Raw genomic sequence first — 19,734 nt, forward strand, 5'->3', positions numbered from 1 at the left:
CTCATGCTGGAGTGTAGTGGTGCAATCTCAACTCACTGCAACCTCCACCTTCTGGGTTCAAGCAATTCTCCTGCCTTAGCTCCCTCACTAGGTGGGATTATAGGTGCATGCCACCACACCTGGCTAATTTTTTTTTGTATCCGTAGTAGAAACAGGGTTTTACCATGTTGGGAGGCTGGTCTCAAACTCCTGACCTCATGATCCGCCCACCTCAGCCTCCCAAAGTGCTGGGATTACAGGCGTGAGCCACCACACCCAGCCTACTGACAGACATTTTTTTAAGTATACATGTCCATGCTCCATATCTAGGGAATTAGTTAGCCTATAATAAGGGCTGCACAACTCTGTTTATTAAAAGTTTCCTAGATGATTCTGGTACACACTAGCAAATGAGAATCTTTGCCTGAGTCTGTGACCTTCAAATTGCAGTCATCTCACTTAGGTCTTTAAAGCAAATACATGCAGAAAATCTGAGAATGAGAACACTAGCTAGAAGCTGAGAAGTGGAGAACTCAAAAAATTACCATTTGTCAAGTTTCTGTTGTCAATTGAGAAAAGGTCCCAGTGCCGTAGACCCAGGATAGCAAATGGGTCTTACCCCCTGTGCCAACCATGACCAACTGCTTGACTGCCTGGGGTGTTTCAAGGAGAGGGTGTGTTTTAAGTTGTGTTCAGGGCACTGTGATTGATTGATGATACCTGCCAGCTGTTTGGCGTTTAGGAGATGTGGCGTGCATGGCATATGTTTGTTGACCTTGTCCTCAGGGTTATATAACTGAATAGAAGAAATGATATTTTGTTGAAAAATTCAATAAACTGATTTACCTCTCTGAATTTTTCTTTCCAAACCTTTTTTTTTTTTTTAAAAAAAAAAAAAGCAGGATCTTTCTCTGTCACTCAAACTGGTCTAGAATGCTTGGGCTCAAGCAATCCTCCTGCCTCAGCCTCCTGAGTGACTGGGGATATACAGGAGCATACCACACTCGGCTGATTTTGTTTTTGTTTTTGTTTTTTAGAGACAGGATTTCCCTCCATTGCCCAGGCTTATCTCAAACTCCTGGGCTCAAGTGATCCTTGATCTGCCTCAGCCTCCCAAAGTGCTGGGATTACAGGCATCAGCCACCACCAGTCTATAAACTTTATTTCTCTAATCTTAAGGCACCTTTAATGTCAGTCTTCTCACTTTCTTAATTTTCCCTCCTCATGATTTCCTGCCAGATATTTCTTGAATGTTAATCATCCTTGATATGGTTTGGATCTTTGTCCCCACAAAAATCTTAGGTTCAATTTTTAACCCCCCATGTTGGAGCTGGGGCCTGGTGGGAGGTGATTGGATTGGATCATGAGAGTGGTCTCTCATGGTTTAGTGCCATCCCGACAGTGCCGGTCTCCTGATAGCAAGTGAATTATCACAATATCAGGTTGTTTAAAAGTGGATAGCACTTTCCCCTCACTCTCTTGATTCTGCCCCTGCCAAGTAAGCCATGCCTGTCGCCACTTCGCTTTCTGCTATGACTTAAAGCTCCTTGAAGCCTCCCCCGGAAGCGGAAGCCACTGTGCTTCCTGTTACAACATGCAGAACCATGAGACGGTTAAATCTCTTTCCTGTCTCAGGGGTTTACTTTATAGCAATGTGAAAACAGGCTAATACAGTCCTTTAGGTAAAAACTTTGTGTTTCTTACAGCTCAAATATAGCAGCCTTTAAGTGTAAGGCCTGTTCTCTTCTTGTATCCATTGTCCTGTTTTTCAGGCTTAATAACTTTACCTTTTCCATCTATTCAGTGTATCTATAGTTTCTTCTCCTATTTTAACCTAGATATCTTATTTCTTTCTGTGTGCTCAGAAGAGTTAAGAAATATAAAAATATTATATAAAACATAACATTTTATATTTATGAGTCAGTGTAAACATTTGTCCAGGCTTTGAGTTGGGGCATAAATTAGATTTTTTTTTTTTTAGTATAAGAGGTATAAGAAGACAATAGGCCAGACGTGGTGGTTCACTCCTGTAATCCCAGCACTTTGAGAGTCCAAGGCGGATGGATCACAAGATTAAGAGATCGAGACCATCCTAGCCAACATGGTGATACCCTGTCTCTACTAAAAATATAAAAACGAGCTGGGCATGGTGCCATGTGCCTGTAGTCCCAGCTACTCAGGAAGCTGAGGCAGGAGAATTGCTTGAACCTGGGAGGTGGAGGTTGCAGAGATCACATCATTGCACTGCAGCCTGGTGACAGAGCAAGACTCTGTCTAAGAAGAAGGAGAAGGAGAAGAAGAAGACAGTAACTTCAACTTCTTCCAGATGAGTTCTAAATATTTTGTATGAATCAAAAATATTCTCTGCCACCTCCCCATCTCACACATATAAAATACATACAAATTAAATCAAAATAGATCAAAGACCTAAGTCTAAGAACGTAAACTATAAAACCCTTAGAAGAAAATATAGAGACAAACCTTCGTGGCATGAAGTTGGATGAAGTTGGCAGTGGATTCTTAGGTATGACACCAAAAGTACAAGTACAGAAGAAAAATACAGATTAAACTTTATGAAAGTTAGAAACTTTTATACATCAAAGAACAGTATAGTGTGTGTGTGTGTGTGTGTGTGTGTGTGTGTGTGCCTTAAAACTGAACAACAAAAATAGTTTAGTATTAGGATGCCTTGTCCTCTACATTGTGATGCATGTTTGTTTTGTTTTTAATTTGTTTTGGTTGTTTTTAATGCAAAGATCAAAGGCATAGGAGTCAGGAGACTTAGGATCATGGTTGTGGCTCTGTGGGTAATTAGCAACATGATTTGGGTGATCTTGGAGCTCTCCACCTCCCAACTTCCTGCATTCTAGTTTGTTCATTTGCTAAATTACTTTTTTTTTTTTTTTCCCAAGAGACAGGGTCTCTCTCTGTCACCCAGACTGGAGTGCAGTGGGGCAGTCATAGCTCACTGCAGCTCAATCTCCTGACCTCAAGTGATCCTCCTGCCTCAGCTTCCTGAGTAGCTGATACTACAGGCATGCCTCGACACGCCCAGCTAATTTTTACTTTTTTAAGAGACGGTGATCTCATTATGTTGCCCAGGATGGTCTCAATCTCCTGGCCTCAAGTGATCCTCCCAGCTCAGCCTCCAAAACGCACTGGTATTCATAGCATGAGCCACCATGCCCAGCTCATTTGCGCCATTACTTTTACAGCCCACATTTGTTCTAAAAATTTTGTATTCTATTCGTATAAATGTATAAAGGACTTGACCTTATTTTTAAGTTGAGTGGTTCCAATGAACAAAAATTTCCTGAGCACCTGCATATGTCCTATACTGCCTCTTAAAATGCAGCGTATACCAAGAAGGAGACATGGCCTCATCTTTAAAGTCATTTAGAGTCTAATGGAAAAGAACATTTAAGCAAGGAGTCACAAACATCTATTCCTTCGGCAGCCAAGCAGAGAACACAAATGAGTGAAACAAGCCAGTAGGGAGGTGACAAACTGGATAGAACCTGGCTCTTCTAAAGAGAGAAGCTGTAACTCAGTTCCAGCCTGTGTTTACCAAGTGGGAATGGGAACTCAGTGTTGCCAGATATTCCAAATTTCAAAAGAAACTAGAAGTTTATCATTTTATATGAAACCTCCTGTTGAAAAATTTTTTTGTTGTGATTGCCAACTGGCTCAAAAATGCTTAAAATAGTGTTTCATAAAAGCAAAACACGTTTGCTAGCCACGTAAGTCCTGCGGTCCACCCAATAGTGACTTCTCAAATAAACAGATAATTAAAAAGCTATACATTCAGTGATAGCAAAGTGTGCAGAGTTCACAAAGAGTACAGATAGTGATTAACTCAGCTCAGAATGATTTCTAAAAAGCCTTTCTAATTACTTTCTAGTCACTTCTCAATTCTTTAAGCACTTTTTGTTTTTTTAGAATGAGTAATTCATTTACCCTGGAGAGCTGGATGACGCTGAACACGTCTCCCTTGTCTGTTAAGTAAATACTTGTTTGGTAAATTCCACAAGTGAGCCTTTGGAATGTGTTTTGACAGTTTTGCCCATTCAGGTTTTCTGCTGCTTCATCTCCTGGCTTTTTACAGGCTTTACTGAATTGTGAAAAAGGGATGTCCTTCCTGCTGCTCAAGTCTCATTTTATAGAATAGAATGGATTCATTCTCGTTTTTGAATGGAGCTGTAATTAACATGGTTCCTTTTGTTTAACAACCTCAATTTACATAGTACCTGCTCAGTCCCGAGCATCATTACTGGTAGCACAGCTTCATTGACTGATGTCTGAGGGCTCTGGGAATAGCATTTGTTAATTATCTGCAGCAAACCAGGTAACTAAGGGGAGGTTCTGCTACTATGACTTTGATGAAAGTAGCACTGATGATTTTTTTAATTGCTTAATGATAGATTTGATCATCTTAAAGCAAAATAGAATACATACTCAGCTGCTGAGAAGGTAGTGTTATCTCATAATTGCTTAAACACACACAGACACACACACACACACACACACACACACACAGAGGCATGGTCTTTCACTGTATTTCTTTAAGAATGCGTTAAGTTTACCTTCAGTTGATATGAATGTATAATTTTTTAATAATGTCATCATCAAAGTGCCTGTAAACATTTTATAGTACATAGTAAATGCTAATGTCCTCAGCGGCCAATCAGGCTACTGTAGGAAGCAGCCTAATGTTGAGTACTTAAGCAAAATGGAAACAATATGATCTGCTTAAAAGCATTTAAGTTTCTGTTGTTTCAGGTTTTTAAAAACTTTATTCTGGGGGCAGGATGGGAATACATCTATGAACCTAATTTGGCCCCATGCTCTAGTTTATTTATATGCTCTATGGAGAAAAAGAGGCATTCAGTGTTTAGAGTCACTGAATTCTTTTATTTATTTATTTATTTTAAGATGGAGTCTCACTCTGTCGCACAGGCTGGAGTGCAGTGAGTGGCATGATCTCAGCTCACTGCAACCTGTGCCTCCCGGATTCAAGTGTCTCCTGCCTCTGTCTCCTGAGTAGATGTGACTACAGGCACATGCCACTATGCCCAGCTAATTTTTGTATTTTTAATAGAGACGGGGTTTCACCATGTTGGCCAGGATAATCTCGATCTCTTGACCTTGTGATCCACCCACTTCAGCCTCCGAAAAGTGCTGGGATCACAGGCATGAGCCACCGCGCCCAGCCTGAGTTCTAATATTTTAAAGTCAGAAGGGACACTAAAGATCATCTAGTCTAAGACTCATTTTACATTTAAGGAAACTGAGGCCCAGAGAAAGGGAATTTTTACCTAAATTAAACCCCAAGTGAATACTTCTTGATTTCTTTGAGTGAGTCTTAAAGACAAGAGAATTTGGAGATCATTTTAGAGATGGTTGTATTTCCTCATTCTCCAATACAGTGGGCACTAACCACATGCAGGTACTGAACACTTGAAATGTGGATAGTGCTACTGAGAAACTAAAGTCTTATTTTATTGTATTAATTTAAGTTTAAATAGCCCCATGTGGCTAGTGGATACTGTATTATATTGGAGAAACTCAGAAATTAAGGCTTTTATCCCTAATTTATTACAGTCTACCTTAAATAAATATGCCACTTTACATATAAGTCAAGAGCCAGTCAACAGTATACTTCTGTTTACCTCCTCTTCATCTTTTGTGCTATGGTTTTCATACATTTTGCGTCTGCATATGTTATCGCTATTTTTATTTTAAACTGTTTGAAAGAATATAAGAGAAAAATGCTTTTATTTTTATTTTTTTATTTATTTTTGAGACAGGGTCTGTCTGTGTCAGCCAAGCTGGAATGCAGTGGCACGATCTCACCTCACTGCAACCTCCGCCTCCTGGGTTCAGCTGATTCTCCCACATCAGCCTCCAGAATAGCTGGTACTACAGGCATGTGCCACCATGCATGGCTAAGGTTTTGTGTTTTTAAGCTATGAGGTTTCACCAAGTTGGCCAGGCTGGTCTCAAACTCCTGACCTCAAGTGATCTGCCCTCCTCGGCCTTCCAAAGTGCTGAGATTATAGGCGCACCCCATCACCTGGCTAATTTTTGTATTTTTTAGTAGAGACAGAGTTTTGCCATGTTGGTCAGGCTGATCAAGAACCCTTGGCTTCAAGTAATCCACCCACCTCAGCCTCCCAGAGTGCAGAGATTATAGGCATGAGCCACCGCACCTGGCCTGCTTTTATGTTTCTGGTGTTCATCATTCTTTCTTGTACATCCGGGTTTCCATCTAGTGTGATTTCCCTTCAGCCTGAATAATTTCCCTTAACATTATCTGCAGCTTACTTCTGCTGGGTAATACTTTTTGGTTATCAAAAAATATCTTTATTTCACCTGAATTTTTGTAGGCTTTTATTGCTGGATATGGAATAATAGAATGACCTTTTATTTTTTCTTTTAGCACCTTAGAACATTGTTCCATTGTGTGTTTATATTGTCTCTGATGAAAATTCAGCCTCATTCTTGTTATTGCTCTCCTGAATGTGTCTTTTGTTCCACTGTTAAGATTTTTTTTTTTTTTTTTTTTTTTTTTTNGGGACTTAAAAGCACAGTGTCAGAGGGTGGGAGAGTTTCGGAGGACGATGTAGGGGTGGGTTCACAGCTGCATGTTTTGTTTTTTGAGATGGAGTGTTGCTCTGTCGCCCAAGCTGGTACAATGATGCAGTCTCAGCTCACTGCAACCACCTCCTCCTGGGTTCAGGTAGTTCTCATGCCTCAGTCTCCCGAGTAGAGTAACTGGGACTACAGGCGCCCACCACCATGCCCAGCTAATTTTTGTATGTTTAGTAGATGGGATTTCACCATGCTGGCCAGGCTGGTCTTGAACTCCTGACCTCAGGTGATCTGCCTGCCTTGGCCTCCCAAGGTGCTGGAATTACAGGATGAGCCACCGCACCCAGCCAAGATTTTAAATGTATCTTTAATTTTCAGAAATTTGACTATGAGATAAGCAGGTGTGTTTTTTATCATATTTCTCTTGCTCAGAGGTTGTTAAACTTCTTTGGTATGTGGATTAGCTTTTTAAAAAAATACAAATTGGAAAAGTTTGACAATTCTTCAGATATTTATTCCATACTATTTTTTGTCTCTAATAATCTCTTTTTCTGGGAATCTGATAACATGTGTGTAAGACCACTTGTTATAATCTCACAAGTTATTGATGCTGTGTTCATTTTTTTAACTTTTTTTCCTCCTTCAGTTTGGATAGTTTCTATTAATTATATTTATGTTCAGTGATCTTTTATTCTATAGTAAAGGATATTCTGTCTGGTACACGTAGTGAATTAATTTAATTTTTTTTCACTCGAATTTTATTTGGTTTCTTTTTAGAGTTTCCATTTGTCTCTTGATAAACTCATACCTTCAGCAATTATGTTTATCTTTTCTTATAAATTCTTTAACACAATTATAATAGTTCTAAAATCTTTGTCTGCTAACAGTAGTGACTAGAATCTATTGGTCTACTCATATAGACTGTATTTTTCTCTTGATGATTATTCTTTCATGCCTTTTGGCATGTTATAATTTTATAGTATTCCACACATTATATAAAAAAGAACAAGAAAATCTGAAATATAACATCCTGGGTTTGTTTTCCTCTAAAAACATTTTACTCTATCTTGTATTTAGATAATAGAAGGATCAGATTCTCCCAAAAGTTGAGTTGGTGCTGAGCTGAAGCTGTAGTAAGATTGGATTCATCTGTGATTAGCGTACTCCCAACCTGTGTTTATGCCGCTTCTTAAAAACAAACAAACAAAACATACTGTCAGTGTTTGAGCTGGGAGTTGATTGATCTGCAGTTTCAGATATTTTTTAGTTCACCTTTAGATTCAACTCTGACAGCATCTTAAAATATAAGCACACAAGAATGTGTGGGAATATGTGATTTCTCTTTACCGACCAGCTCCTTCTTTATTGCCTCTTATTTGGCAAATTTGAAGATTTAGGGAGAAATATCAGACCAAGCAATTTGTTTTTGTGTTTAGAGTTCATCTAGATTCCATTCTGTTTTGTAAGCCTAAATCATCATTTAATGCCTGATGATTTCTCTCATCCCTATAAATTGCATTTATGTCAGGCTCATTCTCAGAACAGGCACTTGCCCTCTGTCAAAGTTGGTATCAAAGTTGCCACAACTGTTTGCTCACACATGAAGCACTTGTTTCTCTCTAGAATTCATCAGAGCTTTTTCCCATCTATCTACTTCCTCCAGGAAAGTTTGGTGACTATTTTGTCTGCATTTTTCTTGTTTCCATCATTTGCATCTTTCTATGGCATCTTTCTACATCCTAACTGGAAACAGAAGTTCCTCACATGTCTTAGGTTGTCAAATAATGAAAGATGTTGAAGAGCTGTTTTCCATTGTCCTGTTTTTCCAGGTATCAGAAATTCAAAAGACTCTTCATGCCTGAGTGACATCAGTATAGAGGATAACCTAGCTATTCAGTGCGTGATAGCAGAGGCAGTGCCCAGGAAGGTATGCTAAATGCTAAAGAGGGACTGACCCAACCGCTCCATGATCATATCCCTCCTGAGAAAGCTATATGTGAATCCATCCCTCTGCCTCTTGAAGCAGCAAGTTTTCTACCTTTATTAGACTCACTGGCCAGAAGTTTCCGAGTCCTGTTCAAAATTCAGTGCTCCAAATTGTTAGGAAATATCACTTCAAGTTTTTTCATCTGTCTGATTGATGTTCTGCAATACACATATGAAAACACACGCTTCAGCATAGCTCTTTTGCAGAACCGCTGCACTTCACAAAAGTCCCTATATGCAAACAATAGTGGTATAACTGTGAATGCCTTCCACCTGCCACTAACATTGCTGGTGAAGTTTTCAAGTGCCAGAAGATAACCTTATTTTCTCTTAGTTCTTTAAGGAAGGCCCAACTTGCTGTTTTCACTTGTTAAGATAATTTGTTGGAAACCACATTCTTAACAAAATTTATAAAAAGAAAATTAAATAAATATAGGTGTGCTGAGGATAATCACTGTCTTCTGGAGACTGTCCTTTGTGTAGCATAATGCTTTTTTTATATATATTTAATTTTAAATATTTTTAAATATTTAGAGTGTATCAAATGGGATATTTACTGGTGAATTAGATTTGAGGCTCCTTCCCTTTCAGCCAGTTTATAACATGATGTGAGCTTCAGTGAGTCCTGATTTCTTAGAGAATATTTTAAACTGCTCACCTCCAAACTACAGGTCTAATAAGTTTTTTATTAAAAAAGTGTTTATTCATGTTAGTCTTAAGGTAGACTTACGCTGTTGTTCCAATGGCATTATTATTTTATGAGTGGAGAGACATGATGCTTTCAGTGATATAAGCTGATCAAATGAAGTCTTATTTTCATGATGTCAGGCCAGTCCTTCAGGACGTATGTTGCTAGATTTGAAGTTGTCTGCTTCTTCCTCTATTTCATTATAGGGCAGGAAAGCATTCAATACCTATTGTGTATGTCTTCCAAAAGATTGGAGAGTAAGATTGCACATGTGTTTCCCTATAAAAAGGGAGCTATGGATCAAGGATATGACTGATTCTGGGTAACTGTAAAAACAAAAATTCATGTGTTTGAGAGCTGTACTCCAAGGATGATTCCCAAGACCCCTGTGGAAAGGAGAGAAGTGCAGGAAGGAACTCTTCCTTCCAGGAATTCATTTATCATGCTCATACTGGCATGTAGAATTCCAGCATACAGCATCAGTTTTTATTTCTTGTTACAGTTCCCATTGTTTCTTAATCTCAAGAAGACCCTCGCAGTCAACAAGTACAATATTTATAAAATTTATGATTTCTCAAATTACTGCAAGAGCAGCAGTATGGCTGTTCTATTCTTAAGGCACTATGGAAGTTAAAGAACTGAAAATTCAAATATTATATCTGCCGTTGCCTTAGGCCTCTGAGCTAGTGTTCTTTCTTTTTTGGTGTTTTTGGTGAATGCTTACATCTTAAGTTAAATTATTCAAGAAAAATAAACCTAACAATGTTTCTAATTATTTAATGAAATACTCACAAAACCGAAGATAGTCTGTATTAAAAATAATCCCCTCTAATTTGTTATCTTGTTTTGTTTTGGTTTGACTAGAAACATGGGCCCCACGGTGGAAAAATAAAAACCCAAATAACTTTCTTTACATGAATTATTTGTCATTCCATAATAGTAATCATTGTGATATATTTGGACTGAAATTTTCTTTAGTAGAGCCTTGAAATGGGAGACAGCACGTAAAAAATGAAAAAGAATTGTGTTTCCAACACTGCATGACCTTTGGGTGTTAAGAGCAGGAGGCAGACACTGTTGCCAATGTCTTCTCTTGCTAGATGGAGTTAGTACTTGAGATGCTGAGCTACATCTGGGGAGGCAAGGAGATTGTGGGAGTGGTTTATAACTCCTGAAAAGACCCAAATCTTCACTTCTTGTTCATTGATTCCTTCAGCAGCAGACTATAGGTCCATTCAGAGTAGAATTTTCCCCTCAGTGAACCTGATAGGATGATGAATCTTTTACCTGCTTTCTGATGTTGACTTCTCCAGAGCAAGAATAGGTCACAAACCTTACACATACTTTATTTAATTCTTTTACTTCTTCATTCTTTCCACAGATACCTACTGGGGTTACTATACTGGCCACAGACACAGTAGTAATAGTCTATTTCCTCTTCGTTTTATTTTATTTTATTTTATTTATTTGAGATGGAGTTTCACTCTCGTTGCCCAGGCTGGAGTGCAATGGAGTGATCTCGGCCCACTGCAACCTCTCCCTCCAGGATTCAAGTGATTCTCCTGCCTCAGCCTCCTGAGGAGCTAAGATTACAGGCATATGCCCCCACGCCCAGCTAATTTTATATTTTTAGTAGAGATGGGGTTTCTCCACGTTGGTCAGTCTGGTCATGAACTCTCGACCTCGGGTGATCCACCCGCCTCAGCCTCCCAAAGTGCTGGAATTTACAGTTGTGAGCCACTGCACCTGACCTCCTCTTCATTTTAGATTACATGTGATAATATCATCAATCTGAACAAGAGAAAATATGATATAAATGGTATTTTGCTGAAATAATTACAGTATTCATGGTGCTCAAATATATTAAAGGTTTTAAGTGAAAAATGAATTATAATTGCTATATTATGTTGATGAAATCCAATGTAAAAGTAATAACAGCATGACAAAGTTGAATATTTTCATGCAACAAAAGAAAAAAATTCAACTTTAGTTGTTTCCCTCTTCTCCATTATTGATATCATCTTCCACTTCTGTGATACTTCCTCTGGGAGCCACATATCTTACCCAATTTTACCTTAAGGATAAATTGTATGGGGTTAATAATAAAGAGCTGAAATAACTCTAAGAGGAGCCAATGTACTAGGAAAGAATGTTAAAAATTTGTATGCTGTCAAAAATATATTTATGATAGTGTATGTAATTGTTTTTCTATGAGTTGGATTTTCTGTCATTAAGGGACTATGCAGTGCTTTTTCTGATGTGCCTTGAAATGCAAACTCTTCTGTTAACACTTGTCTGTAACTCTTCTATAACAGTTCTTTAACTGCCTAATCCTTGCTACTGGCATGGAAGTTCCATGAATGCAAACACTTGTCGTTTCCTGGCCATATCCCTGGCACTTGTACCTGGCACACAGTGGAGACTCAATGATTATTTGTTGAATGCTCTGACTCTTACATTCTACATCATGACATGGCTTTTTATGGGACCCTATGGCTTCCACAACATTTTTACTTAGGTAATCTCATTGGACCAACTTGGTGAGAAAGGCAAGACAGGCATTTCATCCTGTAAATAAAATTGCAGTTCAAGTGAGCAACAACACAACTAAGATAGGAGAATGTCAAAGTCATAATCGTCCATTGATGTTTTTATATCAATCAGTCATCATTCAATAAATGCTTATTATTGTTGTAGGCCAGTCCCTGTGCTAAATATTGTAACCGAATTACCTTATCAAACTCTTATAACAATCTCATGATGTAGTACTATTATTATTATGATTCTCATTTATGGATAAACTGAGGCACAATGAAGTTAGCCACACAGCTAGTAAAAGCCGGTGCTGGGATGTTAGCTCAGGCAGTGTGAGTTCACAGCCACAGCTCTCAGTGTTGCCTAACGACTGCTGTACATTTTTAGGGTGTTCTTTTAAAAAAAAATCTAGCAGTCTGCATATATGAGCCAAATAACTACCATGGTGACTTCTTACTGACTTCATTAAATTATTTGTTGTTATTTTTATAATAGATGCTTGTTTGAATACTTCTATATGTTAATAAGTGAGAAACGACTGTTATAGGTATGAGTAAAGAGACAATGCAAGAGGGAAAAGGAGAGAGAGATGTAAAACGAGGCAGTCAGACAGGTGGCCAAGATTATAAGAGAGGCGGATCAATTGGCATCCTTCTAGTATGGAATAAGGCACCGCCCAGGTAATGGAGAACGAGTCTGAAAACGATTTGTTCAAGGCAGCTGGATATTTGTGAGGTCAGGCCCTACCTACTGACTTGTAAAACGGTCTACAGTTGGAGAAGAGACTGCCTAGTGTCAACCAAATGTATGATCATGGCACGGGAAAATGTCATTAGAACTCAGCAGTGTGGCTTTTTAATGAATGTTCTAAATTGCCTATAATAGTGCAAGGGTTTCAAAGTTCTGGGGTGAAAACACTGTCTCCAGCATGAGCTCCCCTCAACTACTTGAGAAGGAATGCACCTCACCTCGAGTTGACTCAAGTACCTACAGCCCCTGATAACACATTAAATTAGCCTTTGCCTCAAAGGAAACAGAAGCCTAAAGATAGTTTCACTAACTGTAAGCTACAGTCAGTGAGCGTATGAGGATTACGTATGCAGGGTGAATACACTAAAATTAAAATTGTTCTAAATGGAGCCTGACATACATAGCAAAATGAAAAGGGAAAGGGAAAGCAGAATCATTAACATTACTTACAACCTGTAAAAACCAACCGCGAAATTTCATGATGGCAAAATAGACTAATGGACCTTAGATCTCCTCCACCTTTGCTGATATTTGCTGGTGTGGCCTGGGCAAGACATCACCTCTAAATCATTATTCTCATGTTGGCTATGTTCTACAGGTCAAATATCTAATTATACCTAAGATAAATAAGTAAATTTATCCAATACTGTTTATATTTTTCAAATACATGAATTGAAATATGTGTCTGATGTATAATGCATGCTACTTTAACATTTTTATGTCATTTTGGTACTTCTGAAAAAGTTATTCTCATATGCGCTTCAAGTCATTTTTCCTTAATCAAATTTTCTTTTTTATAGAGCAAATTGGACAGGAGATGTTGGAAAACCTTAGTCATGACAGAGAAAAGATACAGCGAGCACGTGAAAGAGTAAGTACAAGTGATACAGTTTTTTCACATATTCAGTAAATGAAGACATAAATGAAAGGCACTGGGACATAAACAATAGCAATTGGGTAGATGTGTGTCTCTAAGGTGAAAGAGGGTATAAGATCTGTGCAAAGTAAAAGAAAGAGGCTGAGATGGAGGAAATAGCAGCTGACTCTATGTCTCCATCCTAGAATGCTCCCAGGGGAGTGTTTTAGTTACTTCTTATAGAGGAGATGGTCACTGAGGGAGATCTTGGAGTACGTCCATCCTTTAGAGTGAAAACTGTAAAATTATTGGCGGTCTTCTTTCCGCAGTTCATTTTTGTTAATGTTTTTAGGACTTTGCACATTCATAAGTTGGAGATGAATTACCAAATGTATATGAAACTTTTTCAGCCTGTGCTTTGCTTTTATGTCCGGTTCTAGTACCCAGCTCAAAGCTTCCAGGATTACCCCTCACATGTCATTCTCCAAATCTAAGAATTTTCCAAGTTTGTGTAGCTGTCAGAAATGTATTTATTTTTGTATATTTGAACATTTTTATTGTTTGGATTTTCTATCATGAAATAAATTGTCACTTGCCATGCACTTTAGGAATAATCCAATTGCATGAACTTTTTGTTTTGTTTTAACATTGCTGTTCTCCTCGTAGCTTCGGGAAACAGATTCTAATTTGGGAAAAAGCTCCAGGATTCTGACGGGGATGTTGCGAAGGTAAGAGCAAGGTAGGGATCTATCTTTCTCTCTGTCTCTTTTTTAAAATACTATGTTGTCATTCAGTTGCAACGGGGCATATTACAGGCATTTGAGCTTCTGTTCTTAGTATCCTGTGTCAGGACCCTTTTGAAATAACAGAGCACGGATATTAATTCTTGTTTGGACAGGGACACATATTAACATAGATTAGAGAGAATGCTTGAGCAAGGGGGGTAACCTCAAGCTATGGAAAAAATTAGGGTTAGACATGAAGTATTTTTTTATAGCCTGAGGAAGGCCCCATGGCAGGAGCATGCTGATTTTATTTTCTGTTTCCATGGCCTTGTTCTCATGGAGGGAATGCAGACCTGCCATTTTCAGGAGCACACTTGCTATTAGCTTTGCTCTCTCTGTTGCCTTGTTTTCATTTCTTAAAGTGATGCTGTTTGGGGAAACATTTCTGTTTTATGTATGCACTTAAAGATGATTTATAAAGCATCAAGATTATCTGAATAATGTGAATTCATTGAGTTAGCGAACAAACGTTCCTGTTTTATATGTGTGACTCAACTTTGATTGACAGAAAATATGCTAAATAGGATGAGAAAATAAATGAATGAATGTAGGTAATGTTCTTATAAGTACATTCAGCCTGAAGTTATTTTACATTCAGAATCTACTAAATAAAAATATCATCTAGCATGACTGTCAGTTTGGAACTGTGGATAGAAAAGTGAACCAACCAGAAACATTGAGAATGGCCTCTGGAATGGCTTAATTAGAATTTTAAAGAAGGAAATCTTTGTAGTCGATACTATAGAGACAACCATCTAAAAATAACTGAAGTCTTCTCCGACCACATATCCATATACAATAATTTGCTAAAAGTATATTTGCTGTGTTACAGATTTATTGCATAAGAACCAATCAAATGTCTAGTGGTTTGGTCTTCAAGGCTGATAAGATTTTTCTAAGCAGCCTGACCAGTAGCAAGCCTACAGTTCTTGGGACATTTCCAGCCAAGGCTGGCATAATGTGACATTCCCTCTCCTTTTCTTGAACCCCCCCACCCTTAACTCAGAATCATAAGCCACCAAATTCTCTGATTAAGAGTAATATGTAAATGGCCTAAGAAAAACTCAGAATTCACAGAGAAGGAAAGTGGCGATTGAAAGGAATGCTTCAGTGCCTATAGACAATAAAAAAGAAAGGAAGGGGAGGGGAAAACCTCTGTTGCTTCCCTGGGAGGGCTCCTGCGTCGTGAGCTGTAACGAATATTCTGCAAATGTCTCCATTTTGTCAAATCTTATTAAAGAGTCCTCCTGCTTTATGTCAATTGAGCTGTCTAGAAATCATTCATCATTTTTAGTGTAAAAAAAAATGCATGTGGTTATTTAAATAATATCATATTAATGTTAAAGTTCAGCTGTCATTTAATGGTATGGTTTAATCAGATGTAGCATTTAGGAAAAATAGTTTATGTGGGCTCTATGTGGCTTTCAGGTTGGCAGATTCAAATAAGGATTTATGGGTTTCGAAACCAATGTATTTCTGTCCATATTTCTGCTTGATGTACCTCACCCTTTAGTGCAGGACACTGCAGACAGTTATTTCAACAAATAAAGCATCTCCTCATATTGTGTTTGAATAAATTTGCAAGTCATTTAGAGAGGGTGAAGCACAAACAACTTCTGCAACCTTTGACTGGGCTTTCTATAGGGAAATCATAATAACATGGCTGTTTCAGAAGCCTACGGAAGAAAATTACTCTGGTGAAATCTACATGGGGTTCTCTTTGTAGGCAAACTCAGTCAATCACTGACTCATCTTCCTTTGGGATGTGTCTAGAGTCTAAACAGAAATAAAAATTCCCAGATGGACATCACCTTGCTACATCTGAACCAAGAGTACTCTTAAGTCCACCTGTTCATATGCATGACAATATTTTTCACTAGGCACAGCCGGGATCTTGGTATCTGCCAGGATATTCAGGTATTTTCAACCAATGCCATAACCTGATAGGGTCTCTGGGGACCAAATGCAGCGGTGGTTTTGTTTTAGTTTCTAATTACCATCCCATATGATATACATGTATTTTGGACGTGGGAAGAGGCACAAACGTTTTACCAACCTCTCTGCTTCATTGTTTTGGTTATCTCATAGGAAAGCTCTCTCTAGAGAAGTAGAGGCAGGGTTTATGTCCCAAAGCCTTGCATTGAATGCTCTGATTTTGCTTTCCCTGTTATATCCCTCCCATTCATATGGCTTTCGCTTCCAGCCCTGGTGAGCTTTTATTTCAGAAAGAAAAGCCACATTCTCTTACTCTTCCTCTTACCAAAACTACATAGCTGTGCTGTGTGTCAACAAGTGCTTCTGATTTAAGAAATGTTATGATATTGAATTGTGCTCATCTTCAAAATGTAAAAAGAAATGAACGTACTCTTTGAGCAGGGCGGATCATTTACCTGCATATAACATAAACTTAATTATTTTCATATGATAAGTTTCATGTGTCTGAAAATAGTTAAATATTCTGTAGTATACCAAACCAAGGAGTTGCTTTATTTAAAAGAAAGATTGCAGGTCATTAAAAAAATTTTTTAAACCTTGATTATTCTTAAATTTGTAAAGTGAACAGAAACGGCTTGGCATAGCTCCTCATTTGAGTCATTTTGCATATGGTCTGTTGTGAAGACAGGTGAAAACTGTTCCATTGGTACCAGGATCTGTGCATATGTCCACTTGATTATCTGTAAAACTCGGCAAAAGCAGATGGGGAAATTGAAATTAGTAAGCAACAAAAATTAAGTCTGTAAAATCCAGCAGCCACTAAATAATCATCTACCACTCATGTTTTTTAATCTTTTATTAATTCAAATAAGGATTTGTTCTCTCTCCCCCTTTCTCTTTCTCTTTCTTTCAAAAAAAAAAAAAAAAACTCAAATAAGGTAAACATCTATTTCCTTCCTTCTTTCCTTTCTTCTTTTCTTTCTTCTGCTTACTCATTTCCTTAGTAAATCTTTAATGTATGTATGCCAGGGCTGGGGATCCTGAAATGAAACCAATTTTATACTCACTACTTCAGCGTAGTAGGGAACATATGCATAAAAATGTACTATGGAAATTCACAAAATGAACAGATTCTCAAGGCAGCTGTTGAAGATTCTGCAGCTCCAGTTAGTCCTTGCTGGTCATCAAAAGGGACACCAGGAAAACAAACAGCTAATAAAAACCTTGAGTTAAATCGCTATAAAGCCAAAGTGTTTGGAAAAAAGTAGGGAAATAGAAAACGGTTTATGGAATCATGACAAATTTTGAAAAGAACTAAGGTATGTACAAAAAATTGACATATAACTTGTAGTTTAGCGAAAAAGCAACTGATTCAACCAAAAATAAATTGCTCTTCATATAAGCATACCATACTACCAAAAGAAAGAAAACAAAAGAGAAAATTGATTCATTCAGAATTATAATAGTAAAACTTGACATCAGAACACAGCTATGGCTGATTTCCTGGAAAGTAATTTTTCTTCTATCCTGACATAAGATGGAGAGCTATCTAGGGACAAACTGTTCATTCCCTAACTCTGTAGACAGAGTTTAAATAAAGTGGAATTCAGATAATAATGAAAATGGTCATGAAACAAATGACCATTGATGTTGTAACTGGGTCCAGGAAATTGATTTTTTCATTGACTTTCACAAAATTTGATGATTGTAATTGGCTGTCTTAAGGTGTCACAGTATCACTGGGAGGTTTAAATATTTCTCTTCATGGGTATGTATTTATTTGTGTCTTTATCTGTGTATTTTTTCTATACCTTTGAGCAGAAAGTCTTATTCATTCAAACTGTTGGCAATCAGTAAAAATGAAAATTAAGATTTTCAAGATTCTGAGTCAGAATAAAAAGAAGTCATGATTCTATTTCCTTTTACCTCTGAAGAGTTAATGATTGATCACTAATTGTATATTTGTTTCTAAAAGTACATGAAAAATGCCTCAGGAATGTAACAAAGTTACTGTTTAAGGGCTCCACTGACAGAAATTTACAGGACATGTTACAACTGCACCTTGGCTTCTCCATTGCATTGCATATGCTGGCAAAGGGCTTATTAAAAAAATGGCATAGGTCAGGTGTTGTGGCTCATGCCCATAATCCCAGCACTTTGGGAGGCCAAGGCAGGCAGATCACTTGATGCTAGGAGTTCAAAACCAGCTTGGCCAACATGGTGAAGCCTCGTCTCTACTAAAAAATAGAAAAAAAAAAAAAAAGTAGCTGGTTTCAGTAGCTAGTAATCCCAGCTACTTGGGAGGCTGAGGCATGAGAATTGCTTCAGCATGGGAGGTGACAGCTTGCAGTGAGCCAAGATCATACCACTGCACGATGATTGTAGCCTGGGTGACAGAGTGAGACTCCATCTCGGGAAAAAAAAAAAAAAAAGGAAAAAAAAAAGACGTAGATGATTGTTTAACACATATTCAGTTTGACAATCTCAAATCAAATAATTTCCTCTCTCCCCACACTATCTATATTTGCCCCCAACTATTTACACAAACGCGGGCGCGCGCGCGTGTGCGCGCGCGCGCGCACACACACACACACACACACACACACAGTCAGATTGTTTTCTTCAGAAAGTGAATTTTGTTCGTCCTTCCAATAAGAGTATGGTTAACTTCTTTATTTATGGAGCTGCTGAGAGGTCTTTTGTAACTAATTTGTAATATAAACAAAGTAGACAGCATTAAATACAGTTGAGCTAGCTAGCATCATTCATACAATGTTATTTAATACACATATTTTTGTTAGAGTTACTTTTGAGTCAGCCTGGGGAGTCATTGCCACCTATCATTGCTATCGTATTTTACATTTTAAACAAAGGCTTACTTTGGTAGAATGACAGGTAAAACATCTGGAAAGCTTAAATGCACTGTCAGAATGATTCCTAAGAGTAAGTATACTAGGAATGCCAATGCAAGATCTGTAAGTTATAGAAATAGAATTTTTAAAATAAAAAAGGTTTAATCTTACATATGCCATGGCTAGATGTTTAAGCTTCTTTTAAAAACCCACTCTTTTTTCTCCCTCATTTTGCCCAGGAAACATTCTGTTATATTCTAATTGTTCTTATTACAATGTCTGAAAAGTCAACAGTAGAGAGTTGTCAAGACTTGTGAGAAAAATGTCCTTGAAAATTTGCTGTCAATTTTGACGCACTGAAGGAAGTATCTTCTCTCATAGCTCTCTACATTTATATTTTTACTTCACTGTCTCTATCGCTTTTTCTTTTCTCCGTTTCTCTTATTCCTGTTTCTCGGCACATTATACTTATCGGTGATGAACTTGGGCCCTGACCTGAAATTAGTGTAGCAAAATCTCAACGTCTAAGCTATTCTTCAGCTTTTAATCAAGTGCTTATTCTTTCAGAATAAAGAGAATGAATTTGCTATAGATTCCTTAGACTAAACAGATTTAGGATCTGAGCTAGGATAATGCTACAAAGAGAATTTAGAAAAAAACTCTTGGTTCTTTTCCTGTGCGTAAATTTATTTCTGTACACTTGACTCATTGCCTTTGTCCTGTGACCTCTTCAGGGCCAACATGGGTAACGTTTTTACCATGCTAAAGAACACCTTT

The 19,734-nt window shown here is 37.8% G+C and overlaps 1 protein-coding gene across 5 annotated transcripts in view; it reads left to right on the forward strand.

Annotated features, from left to right (window-relative positions):
- VTI1A (vesicle transport through interaction with t-SNAREs 1A) overlaps window positions 1-19,734 on the forward strand; it is a 371,705-nt gene that overhangs the window by 210,005 nt on the left and 141,966 nt on the right. For 3 of the 5 annotated variants that reach the window (XM_017513756.2, XM_017513759.2, XM_017513758.2), the window contains 2 exons: window positions 13,330-13,400; window positions 14,052-14,113. In XM_017513756.2, coding sequence (XP_017369245.1) covers window positions 13,330-13,400; window positions 14,052-14,113 — 133 coding nt within the window. Of the gene's footprint in view, window positions 1-13,329; window positions 13,401-14,051; window positions 14,125-19,734 lie in introns of all 5 variants that reach the window. The other 2 variants (XM_017513761.1, XM_017513763.2) reach the window with 1 other exon arrangement.

This window comes from Cebus imitator, unplaced genomic scaffold (assembly GCF_001604975.1).
Source record: "Cebus imitator isolate Cc_AM_T3 unplaced genomic scaffold, Cebus_imitator-1.0 Scaffold500, whole genome shotgun sequence".
Lineage (NCBI taxonomy): Eukaryota > Metazoa > Chordata > Mammalia > Primates > Cebidae > Cebus > Cebus imitator.